This window comes from Myxine glutinosa, chromosome 5, assembly GCF_964187855.1.
Source record: "Myxine glutinosa chromosome 5, kmMyxGlut1.1, whole genome shotgun sequence".
Classification (NCBI taxonomy): Eukaryota; Metazoa; Chordata; class Myxini; order Myxiniformes; family Myxinidae; genus Myxine; species Myxine glutinosa.
The window spans coordinates 207,508,997-207,521,095 of NC_136265.1; the positions used below are offsets into that span (position 1 = coordinate 207,508,997).

The 12,099-nt window shown below is 44.4% G+C and overlaps 1 protein-coding gene across 12 annotated transcripts in view; it reads right to left on the minus strand.

Annotated features, from left to right (window-relative positions):
* The window catches only part of LOC137426452 (ribosomal protein S6 kinase delta-1), a 100,310-nt gene that overhangs the window by 30,830 nt on the left and 57,381 nt on the right, over positions 1-12,099 (minus strand). For all 12 annotated transcript variants that reach the window (XM_078779409.1, XM_078779417.1, XM_078779407.1 and 9 more), the window contains 2 exons: positions 5,889-7,502; positions 5,638-5,727 (listed from right to left, as the gene is read on the minus strand). In XM_078779409.1, coding sequence (XP_078635535.1) covers positions 5,638-5,727; positions 5,889-7,502 — 1,704 coding nt within the window. The remainder of the gene's footprint in view (positions 1-5,637; positions 5,728-5,888; positions 7,503-12,099) is intronic.

Genomic DNA, 12,099 nt, shown 5'->3' on the forward strand with positions numbered 1-12,099 from the left:
ATATATATAGATAGATATATATATATATATATATATATATATATATATATATATATATATATATATATATATATATATTGTTACGGACACGACTTATTAAGATGTTATGCTGGGCCGAGCGGAATGGCCGCCGTGTTCGCACAAGTTACCCGATTATACTCGAACGTTGGCCGAATCGCGCTACGCTAGATCAATGAAGGAAAGGACACAACGGCTGGGTTAAATGACACGACACCAGGGGTACAGTTCTCAAGACCTCCGTAGGAGGTTATAATATGGGATATGCAGAACGTTTAGATTACACGGCACAAGAGGTACAGCACAGAAAGGTGGGCACTTATACACGGTCTTATCTTATTCCCGACAGACCACAGACAAACGGGACAAGACTGACTCACACGGGGATTGATGGCAGGGGAGGGCAGGCAGTCGATAGCTCAAGGTGCACCTTGGCTCAGGGGCAGAATCGACCCGGTCCGGTCCAGAGAGGCGGGGAGGTATTTCTCAGCGCTGGAGGTGGCGTCCGTTTCTCTTCAAGCTGAGGCGCATCTGACGTCACCTCCGGTAAGTGGCTGCGTATATCCAGCGGGGAGTGACACGCCCTCGGCTCGTTAGCTCCGCCCCAGATGGAATCGGTCCGCCGCTTCTTATTGGGTGCGGGGGGGTTACCGGGCTCCGCCCTTGACGAGGAGCTGACAGTCAGCCCCTGTGTGGTAACCCCGTCGGAGCACATGGGCAATGGCGGCTAACCAAGCCGGAGTGAGGACGCACACTCCCCGCGCCGCCGCCGCGCCGCCCCCGCTGTTGTTGTAGTTGTTGTTGTTGTTGTAGTTCCATGAGATGATGGGAGGATGCGGAGATGAGATTGTGGGGAGGTATTGGGAGGTCCTAAACTTACTACTGGTGCCATACAATCACATTCTGGTGCAACGAAGAGTCAGAATTAATGGAAACGAGTCCTTAACTGACATAGACTAAGAATAACTAGCAAGATGTCCTATAGTTGTCTACGTGAGATGCGGTGAACCTGGGCACGACATTTAATGGGGGAAAAAGGGGAAGGTCGGGGCTACAGAGTGTTGTTTACAGACAATGGGACTAGGGAATGGGGGATTGGGGATAGTTGGGGAGTATTGGGGAAATAGGGGAATATTTACAAGCGGATATGGATGGAGGCCAAATCCCATATCCGCAACAATATATATATATATATATCATGCTGTACAGTTAACGTGTTAGAAATCATGTTTTGCATCTGCATCTATCCTCCTAACAAATTCCTCCGCTATGTTTGGGCCTCTGTTAAGTTACACGCTGTTGAACACACTTTCATCATTCATTCACTTTGTGATGTAACAAAATATTGCTTCATGCATCTGATATTCCATAATTTATGAAGATCTTGGATCTGCAAAACAATTATGTATTTCGCAAGACACTCAAAGCCTGCACAACTCACTATGCGGTGCTTTGTGTTACTACAGATGCTTTGCATTAGGTAGAATAATTATGCTATAAATGCAGGCATTGTCAGTGAAAAAGGAATGCCAGACAGAAAGAAGCTCCCAATCTCATCTTGGTCGCATTGACTTGATGCATCACTCAATAGAGGGGGCCCATTGAGCTCTGGAGCTATCACGGACAATCTCTCCATCAAGTACTGGTTGACAGGCTTGTGAGGCCCATATGAGCCACGAGGACATTTTGGAAATTAGAAAGTTAAAAGTTTTAAAAAACATGATAAAATTTAAAATAAACTATTTCTTTCTCCCACCCTGCCTGTCAATCTGTGGTTTTGATGGAGAAGTGGACACAATGTCATTAAATATATGGAGTACAGCAAGAACGCCTCTTGCATGAAATTGCTTGTGCCATGACTGTCCATTTGAGGATAATATAATCACCGACTCTATTAACATGCAAAATGCTCTTAAAAGGATAACCTTTGTTGGCTTTTTATCTTTTTCTCTTTCCTTCTGCCTTTTGATTCATTCTCTCTCCTTGTCCTGGTGCTCAACTTGTTTCTGCATTCTACAACAAAAAAATATATAATTAAATCTATATTAATTTAAATATAAATTAAATATATACCACACCCTTCCCCAACCAACCCCCCCCCCCCCCCCCACCTTCCTGTACCTCCTCCCCCAAGCCCTCTCCCTTCCACAGATCTCCCGATATCCCCCCCAAAAAAAAGAGGATAGGGTTTTTTTTTAACATTGACCTAAGGCTCATGGAGATGGTGGTCCATAATATAATGGATATTAGTACACTTAAGACAAAGACAATAGTAGATGTCAGTATAGCTTAACATGAGTTACAACGACATTAGTCGACAATGGACAGACAGATACAGTTTATATTACTTACTTATCCATACTTAGTCCATCAGGTGCTGATCAGCACATTTGGGCAGCAAATTGTCGCCAAAATTGTCCATCGCTTGCCAGATATTGTATGGCTTCAAATACCACTCCCTTGAGATCCAGATGTTGCTTCATCGCATGTTGCCATGAGCGACGGGGCCTTCATCTGCATCTTTTTCCATTTTTGGGTCCATGACAGTTTGATTTGGAATTATTGAATCGTCCATTCTGAACAGGTGTCCAGTCGAGCGGAGAAAGCTTGATCACATGTTGTAAATGATTGATTCGGCCTTTGGTACACTCCAGTATTTCTACTATATAATCATGGCCACTGTTACATCATAAAGTGGTACACTCCAGCAGTTATAAATAACTTTAACCAGACTCAGTGGCATAATGGTTAAAGCGTCCGCTTTAAGTCTGGGAGTTCGGTGGTTCGAACATCTTGTCAATCCCCTGCAGCCTCCTCTTCCCCTCGTTATTACTCCCAATTCCTTGTTTGTCCGTCTCCATCCATTTTATCCCTCGGCCCTGCTGTTGGCGTTTCCCCCTACCCCTCAATCTCATTTTGCTGCTATTTTTGTTCTGTTGTGTCCTGATCCGTTTTGTGCTCCAGCTCTTCCTTGACTTCCTTGACAAGCCTCGACTTTGTATACCAAGAAAAAATACAAAGTGCTTTTCCAGGAAGAGACAAGATAGTCATTCCCTGCCAGCTGTTGTATTTGGGACAAATGTCCATTTTTTGGCAGTATTATGATTATTCATTATTTCCATTCTTTAGGAACTTGCTCACTTTTTCCAATTTGATTGCAGACAAGGGGTTATATACAATATGGAATTAGGGTTAGGGTTAGGGTTGTTTGGGTTAGGGTTAGGGTTGTTAGGGTTAGGATTAGGGGTTTTTTTTTCAATTATTGTTTTCTTTAGGTTAAAACCTGAGTTGTTAGGGTTAGGGTTATGGTTAGGGTTAGGGTTAGGGTTAGGGTTAGGGTAAACCCTATGGTTAGGGTTTTTTTTCAATTGTTTTTTTTGCGGTTAAAACTTGTGTTCCCTAGCACCATGAACCATCAGTCCAGGTGGGAATGCAAAACAAACCAATCCAAGCCTGGTAGTTCTTTTACGGATAACATTGTTCCTTACAGCATGACATTTTACAATGGCGTTGTTGTACAGTGCACACCGGTATGACATCAGCCACAGTGGAGGAAATGACCTTCAGAACCTCGAAGAGTGGTTACCTTCATCAAGTAAACACAGATAGGTAAGGTTAGTGTTTGGAATATAATACCAGTGCTGAATTCACATTAAAGGTTTACCTGGTGCCGGGTACCAAACTTGGAAACTGCTTCACCCAGTGATGTAGTTATGCTAACTCCTTCTCTCCTGACAAGGTGGAGAAGTTTTTGTCAAACCTCGACTCTGATTCTGCAACTGGACCAGACGGCATCAGCCCACGGGTCCTAAAATCCTGCTCTACCGCTCTATCTCACCCTCTCTCTGTTCTCTTCACCCTCTCTTTTGCTCAAGATCATCTAACAGCATTTGGAAATCAGCTAAGATTACCGCTTTACACAAAAAAGGTGCAAAAACAAATCCTTGCAACCACAGACCAATCAGCCTGCTCCCAATTATCAGCAAAGTCATGGAATCCATCATTGCTTCGGATATCAAATCGTTCCTCTTCTCCAATGGCTTGATCTCCGATCATCAATTTGGATTCAGACCAGGTCATTCTACTCTGGACATGTTGCTTCTGCTGTCTCAACAATGGATGGAGGTCCTCAATGCCAAACAGGAAATCAAAGCTGTCTCACTTGACATATCACGTGCCTTCGATACGGTCTGGCACCCAGCTCTGCTCACCAAACTCTCCTCCTATGGTATCCATGGAAAGCTCCACTCATGGCTTGCGGACTTCCTCTCTGGTCGTCGGCAACGTGTGGCCCTGAATGGATTTCTCTCATCTCCCCTTCCTGTTCTGGCTGGAGTTCCCCAAGGTAGTGTTCTGGGCCCTGTGCTTTTTCTAGTCTTCATCAATGACCTCTCCGACTCTCTGGAAAATCCTCTCTATCTCTTTGCTGATGACTCCACTCTCTGCCGCTCCATATCTCAACCCACAGATCGGCAGTCTGCAGCCTCTTCACTCTCTGCAGACCTGGATAAGATCACAGACTTGTCAAACAAGTGGAACATGTCTTTCAATCCTGACAAATCTCACACTCTTACGATGTCTCTCCGAAAAGACTGACTGGAAAACCCTCCCATCTACTTTCTCAACAATCCTCTCCACGAAGTTCTGTCGCTCAAGCTTTTGGGTCTCACTATCTGCCATGATCTTTCTTGGGAAAACCACATTTCCAAGCTGGCCTCCAAAGCCAGTCGCCGACTGGGCATCCTCCGTCACGCGAAGTCCTTCCTTGGCACACCTGAGCTCCTCACCACATACAAGGCTTTCATCCGCAGCTCAATGGATTACTGTTGCCCCTCTGGGCCGGTGCTCCTGCCTCACACCTAGCTCAGCTTCACGCTGTTGAAACCAAAGCTTTCAGAATCATTGGAATCTCCTGCGATGAACCTAACTCTGAGGGCCTTTCACTCACTGAAGGCAGGTTGGTGGTCTTTCTGTCTTCTACCGACTCCTCTCCAGCCTTGCTCCTCCAGCTCTATCTGTGCTCTGTCCCCCAAATATTCCTACAGGTCGCACAAGATCTGCCAGCAACCCTCTCATGGTTAAACTGCCAAAATCAAGACTCTCTGCTCACCTTCACTCCTTCATTCCTCTTTTCTCCCACCTCTGGAACAAACTCCCCCACTCCCTTCAATCCCACTCCTCCCTCCAGGTCTTTAAAACAGCTGTTCACCACTATCTCTCATCATCCCCCATCCAAAACCTTGATCTTTTCTACCCCGGCTAATTCACCCCAGATACACTTTTTTGAAATTCCAACTTCTTTCCTAGAAGTCCTTGCAGTGTCCATATGTTTTATACCTCTCCCACCTCCCCCCAAGCCCTCTCCCTCCCACATTTGTCTCGATGTCCGTGCCCTCAAATGTTGTGTTTGTGTCCTTCCCCCTCTCTCCCCATCTTGTCTACCGCTCCCTTTATTTTGTGTTTTATGTGTCGGTTTGACTTTTTGTGTGATTAATGTTAGCTCTTTCACGAGCCTCGATGTTGTATACAAAAAATATATATATTAAAAAAAATAACGTTCAGAACCACAAGGGGCTCCATTACCAGCAAACTCTTTGCAAAAACAAGGATGAGATTTACCTGGAGCACAGTAAAACTCTTCGTGCGCGCACCTACTGTAGCGTCTATCATTCTCACTCCACTGGACAAAATATGTGAGACGAATATGACCTGACCAGGAAAAAGAAATAGGAAGTGCATATTAAAAATTACAAAACAATAAAGGGTTTAAAAAAAAACATAGCAGGTAGAACATCTCACAGGTGTGCCTTCAAACTCAAATTCCTGCATGCGTTATCTTAAATGAAAAAGAAACACATTTAAAATCACACCTCTGTCATCAAGAAGGACGTTGTTGGGATTTAGGTCGACACAAATGATGCCTCGTTTGTGAAGGGCTTGCAAGGCCAGAATGATCTCTGCAGCCCAGGATCGCACGTGCGACTCTGGCAGAACAGCAGTACAGGTGGGTTGCACAATTTGGGCTTGCTCGAGGTTACGGAACAAACGGGTCGCTGCCCCGTCACCCGGGATCAAACCCTTATCGTTGCTCGCGCTGCAACTGTCGCCAATGATTGATGGACAGACATTCTCAATCGTCATAGGAAGAACTCTTCCAGAGGTACTTGCCCGTCTTTGACCATCACCTACAGAGGTGGAGGATGATTCAACGTCAACGGAAAGCAAATCTTGTTCTTTTGCTTTCGCAGCAGGAGGTGTCAGTATGTCACTCATCCTCCCATCCGCAGTGTCAATGTAAGAATCAGGAATAAATCCGTTATGGCTTTGGTCTGTCCCTTTCGCAATATCGCAGGGATCTCCATTATCCGTAACTTTTAAAACCTTCGCATCAAAGTTCTCCTGGGACACCTGTAATTCATGCATTTTTTTGTCTAATTTCATACAATTCAAGCTATCATTTCCATCTTCTTTGAGCCCTTCTTCCAAGGCCACAATGGGTTCAACGAGCTCTTTGTGGTCGTAGGCAACTTCTAAGACATCAGCCTCTGCAGTATTCTGTCCAATCTCACCTTCATCCTCTTTTGTGGCACCTGTCAAAGTTGCAAAGATAGGATTTTCATGAGCATCAAACGACCCAGTGCTGTCAAGTTGCTTTGAAAACTCGGCGTCCAGATCAATATCTCTGCTCACAGCATCCTGCTGCGCAGCGGCCTCAAAAGAAATCACTGGAATTATTTCAGAGTTCTCTTCCCAGCATTCCAGATCAGAATTGAACTCGTAGTCCAATTCTGGGGATGTTTTTCGCTTTTGTCCAGCAACTGAAGACATTCTCCGAACCTCGTCGCCAACGTCTGTATGAATGCCAAATTCAGCAAGGTGTGTTACCTCCCCAGAGCTGTCCTTGCTGTCAATCCGGAACAGGTCCAATGGACGATCTCGTGCCTCTTCGATGGTATCGTGAACGTGAGGTGTTGGCGTCTCCGAAACAGGTGTAACCTCATTGGGCACAGCAAACGCCTGAAGGCTTATAGGTGAGAAAAAGCTATCGGGGCTATGAGAATCCACAGCAGAAGGTACCTCGAGCGCTTGTCGTTCAACAGGTGGGCTGTCTGCACTTTCGACCTGCAGGTCTTGAAAGAGTCCAGCGTAGCTGCTGGCGATTTCTTTTTCGCCAGAGGTCAAAGACAACGAGGGACTCTCTGTCATTATCCTTTCATCATATTCTTCTGCAGTGTCATCATCATCTTCCTCCAACTCATCATCGTCATCATTGTCACCCGTGCTGCAACCTTCCACAGAGCTTTCTGTCTGCCTATCGAATGGCATAGAACTAGTGTCGGTCCAGGAGTCTTGGCCTGGCCACACAGCCCCAGTGAGTTCTCTTCCCAAGACCAGGTCCATGATGGTGGCCTCTTGCTTGACCTCCTCACTCTCGTGTGGAGTGCGATTCACAAATGCACGGATGTATGACCACAGTTTTCCTCCTGCGAAGATCCAAATTCAAATATTAGAATAATTAACAATTTTATTTGAAGCATTGTAATATAGCACCATGTATGGTTGAGAGCCACTCACAATAAATAGGCCTTAAGAGAAAGCCCATTCACCCCCACCCAAATTTTCTCTATTTGCACTGAGAAGTGCTTGGTGGTCTAGCAGCGAGCACACTCCAGTATTTCTATGTTTGTTATATCTGCTCTGTTAACATCACGCGTATCCACTCTGTTAACATCACGCGTATCCGCTCTGTTAACATCATGCTTATCTGCTGTTAACATCACGCGTATCCGCTCTATTAACATCACGCTTATCCACTTTGTTAACATCACGCTTATCTGCTCTGTTAACATCACACTTATCCGCTCTGTTAACATCACGCTTATCCACTCTGTTAACATCACGCTTATCCGCTGTTAACATCACGCTTATCCGCTCTGTTAACGTCACGCTTATCCGCTCTGTTAACATCACGCTTATCCGCTCTGTTAACATCACGCTTATCCGCTCTGTTAACATCACGCTTATCTGCTCTGTTAACATCACGCGTATCCGCTCTGTTAACATCATACATATCTGCTCTGTTAACATCATGCGTATCTGCTCTGTTAATATCACGCGTATCCGCTCTGTTAACATCACGCGTATCCACTCTGTTAATATCACGCGTATCCGCTCTGTTAATATCATGCATATCTGCTCTGTTAACATCATGCATATCTGCTCTGTTAACATCACGCATATCCGCTCTGTTAATATCACGCGTATCCACTCTGTGAACATCATGCATATCTGCTCTGTTAACATCACGCGTATCCGCTCTGTTAACATCACGCGTATCCGCTCTGTTAATATCATGCATATCTGCTCTGTTAACATCATGCGTATCTGCTCTGTTAATATCACGCGTATCCGCTCTGTTAACATCATGCATATCTGCTCTGTTAATATCACGCGTATCCGCTCTGTTAATATCATGCATATCCGCTCTGTTAACATCATGCGTATCTGCTCTGTTAATATCACGCGTATCCGCTCTGTTAACATCACGCGTATCCACTCTGTTAATATCATGCGTATCCGCTCTGTTAATATCATGCATATCTGCTCTGTTAACATCATGCATATCTGCTCTGTTAATATCACGTATATCCGCTCTGTTAATATCACGCGTATCCACTCTGTGAACATCACGCGTATCCGCTCTGTTAACATCACACGTATCCGCTTTGTTAATATCACGCGTATCCGCTCTGTGAACATCAAGCGTATCTGCTCTGTTAACATCACGTGTATCCGCTCTGTTAATATCATGCTTATCTGCTCTGTTAATATCATGCATATCTGCTCTGTTAACATCATGCATATCCGCTCTGTTAACATCACGCGTATCCGCTCTGTTAATATCACGCTTATCTGCTCTGTTAATATCATGCATATCTGCTCTGTTAATATCACGCGTATCTGCTCTGTTAATATCACGCGTATCCGCTCTGTTAACATCATGCATATCTGCTCTGTTAACATCACGCGTATCCGCTCTGTTAACATCATGCATATCTGCTCTGTTAATATCACGCGTATCCGCTCTGTTAATATCATGCATATCCGCTCTGTTAACATCATGCGTATCTGCTCTGTTAATATCACGCGTATCCGCTCTGTTAACATCAAGCGTATCCACTCTGTTAATATCACGCGTATCCGCTCTGTTAATATCATGCATATCTGCTCTGTTAACATCATGCATATCTGCTCTGTTAATATCACGTATATCTGCTCTGTTAATATCACGCGTATCCACTCTGTTAATATCACGCGTATCCGCTCTGTTAATATCATGCATATCTGCTCTGTTAACATCATGCATATCTGCTCTGTTAATATCACGTATATCCGCTCTGTTAATATCAAGTGTATCCACTCTGTTAATATCACGCGTATCCGCTCTGTTAATATCATGCATATCTGCTCTGTTAACATCATGCATATCTGCTCTGTTAATATCACGTATATCCGTTCTGTTAATATCACGCGTATCCACTCTGTGAACATCATGCATATCTGCTCTGTTAATATCACGCGTATCTGCTCTGTTAACATCATGCATATCTGCTCTGTTAACATCACGCGTATCCGCTCTGTTAACATCATGCATATCTGCTCTGTTAACACACTTATACACACTTTTCATCACACAATACACCTTTCCGTTGTTAATGAATGAGGAACAGAATGCCAAAAGTAAAACATAGGGGCGATACCCCCGGTGCTCACCTGGTAGAATAAACAGTAAACTGCACCGACTAAAGCTATTTTAAACCAATACCAATGGTTGCTAGGAGACAGGGCAGCAAGTAGAATCATACGAACATAATCATAAGATTTTAAACAAACAAACAAACAAACAAAAAAATACCTATTTTGGGGGTAACCCCCGCACCTCTCACCCCACCATGTATACCTCCTCAGACCCCAATTTTTGTAATACCTTGAACAAACTTCGGTATATCACGGGTGGTGAAGGTTGTGGTCAAGTTTCATCGAAATATTGTATGAAGAAAAAAGCAAATTCCTATTTTGGGTGGTCAAACCTGGATCCACTTTGACCCCCGGTAGACCCCCTTGGACTCCGATTACTTTAGTCACAACACAACAAATATAATTTGTGCCAAATTTAGTCGCAATCACATCAGCGGTTTCGGAGAAGTTTCAAGTGTTTACAGATGGACGGACTGACGGACGGACGGACGGACGGACGACGCGCCATTGCATAAGCTCCCATGAACTTCGTTCCAGGTGAGCTAAAAAAAAAACACCAACTGAGAACGTTTACATACAAGTAAGGAAGGAGAGGGAGTTCGGAAGATTTTATTGATGTGACAGAAATCAAATGCAACACATAGATGTAACACATCACAGAAATAATGAATTTTTTATTTGATTATATTTGACAGAATTGCATTTTCCCTCGACTACAAGCTTGAATACTTCACAATTCCAAAAAAAAGGTTCAAGGGTTTATCACCCAAGTACCCTTTTGACAAAATTGCTGAAGAAAAAGAAAACTTGCTTTTCATAAACATTGAGATGCATCAAAATCATGTGCATACAAACTGTGTACAATACAAGGTACTTGAACACACGAGGGGGCCATTTGGTCCGTTATAAAAAGATGGAGGCGGGAAGGGGAGTATGAATTAGAACATCGAGGCAGGCACAGGGGCATTGGTAGGTTTTTTTGGGAGGAGGGGGAGGGGAGGAGGAGGAAGGAGAAACGTAGAGGTGTGGGGAGGAAGGAGAAAGGTAGAGGTGTGGGGAGGAAGGACAAAGGTAGAGGTGTGGGGAGGAAGGAGAAAGGTAGTGGTGTGGAGAGGAAGGAGAAAGGTAGAGGTGTGGGGAGGAAGGAGAAAGGTAGAGGTGTGGGGAGGAAGGAGAAAGGTAGAGGTGTGGGGAGGAAGGAGAAAGGTAGAGGTGTGGAGAGGAAGGAGAAAGGTAGAGGTGTGGGGAGGAAGGACAAAGGTAAAGGTGTGGGGAGGAAGGGGTGGGGGTGATGAATGACCAAGCACTGAATGCAGATTCTTCTTTTGCTGAGAACCTCTCCCGGGCATCCCAACCACCCATGCATACCTGAACTGTTTACCAGTCCTGCCAATGCCCACACACCCCTCTATCCATAATACTTCCAAGTAATGTACCTAATTTCAGTTTTCTGATGTCACGACCTTTCCAGGGAGACCATGCCGTGCATTACCTATTCTCTAAATGAAAGTCCCCTGCCTAATTACCATTCACCTCTCCTCTTCTTTAATCTCAGGTTGTGGAGACAAACTGTACACATTATTTGAAGTGAGGCCTCACGACATTCCAGTACAGAGTTAACATTACCTCCTATGATTCATAATTTATCCTCCTGTGAATACAACCTCTGCTATCTACCTTGTCTCCAAGTTTTGTGACATCTGCATTTATGGAAAGTCTATTCTGGTTATTCTCAGGAACGTTTATTAAATAATGGTGTTATATTTGGTACTCTTACCTCCTCTGGTATCTTGAGTGATTTTACAATGAGCTGTTAAAGATATAAGTTAACATCATGCTCATCTGCTCCGTTAATATCACACTTATCTGCTCTGTTAACATCACACATCTGCTCTGTTAACATCACACTAATCTTCTCTGCCACCTCACTCAATACTCTTGGATCCATATTAACCGGCCCCTGAGCTTTATCTTCTCTTAACTTCCTCTCCTCTACCTGGAACTCCTCTAAAAGTCATTCCTCACCTCCGAGATGGATTACCTCAGCTATTAGCAATTCCCCTGACTGTTGTCGGTGTAAATGTTGCAGCAAAATATCTATTTAATGAGCCTGCTATCTCACATTCATCACTAGTAAACCATCTCCCTGTGCTATCGTCACTGGGCCAAGGTTGTCTCAACCTGTTCTTTACCCCTTAAGTAATTAAAGAACGCCTTGGTGTTTTTATTAGTCCCCTACCGATGTACACTGGAGGAGGCTATAGGTTTGCACGCCGTCCCTCCGTCCCTCCGTCCCTCCGTCCGTCAGTCCGTCACGCAAAG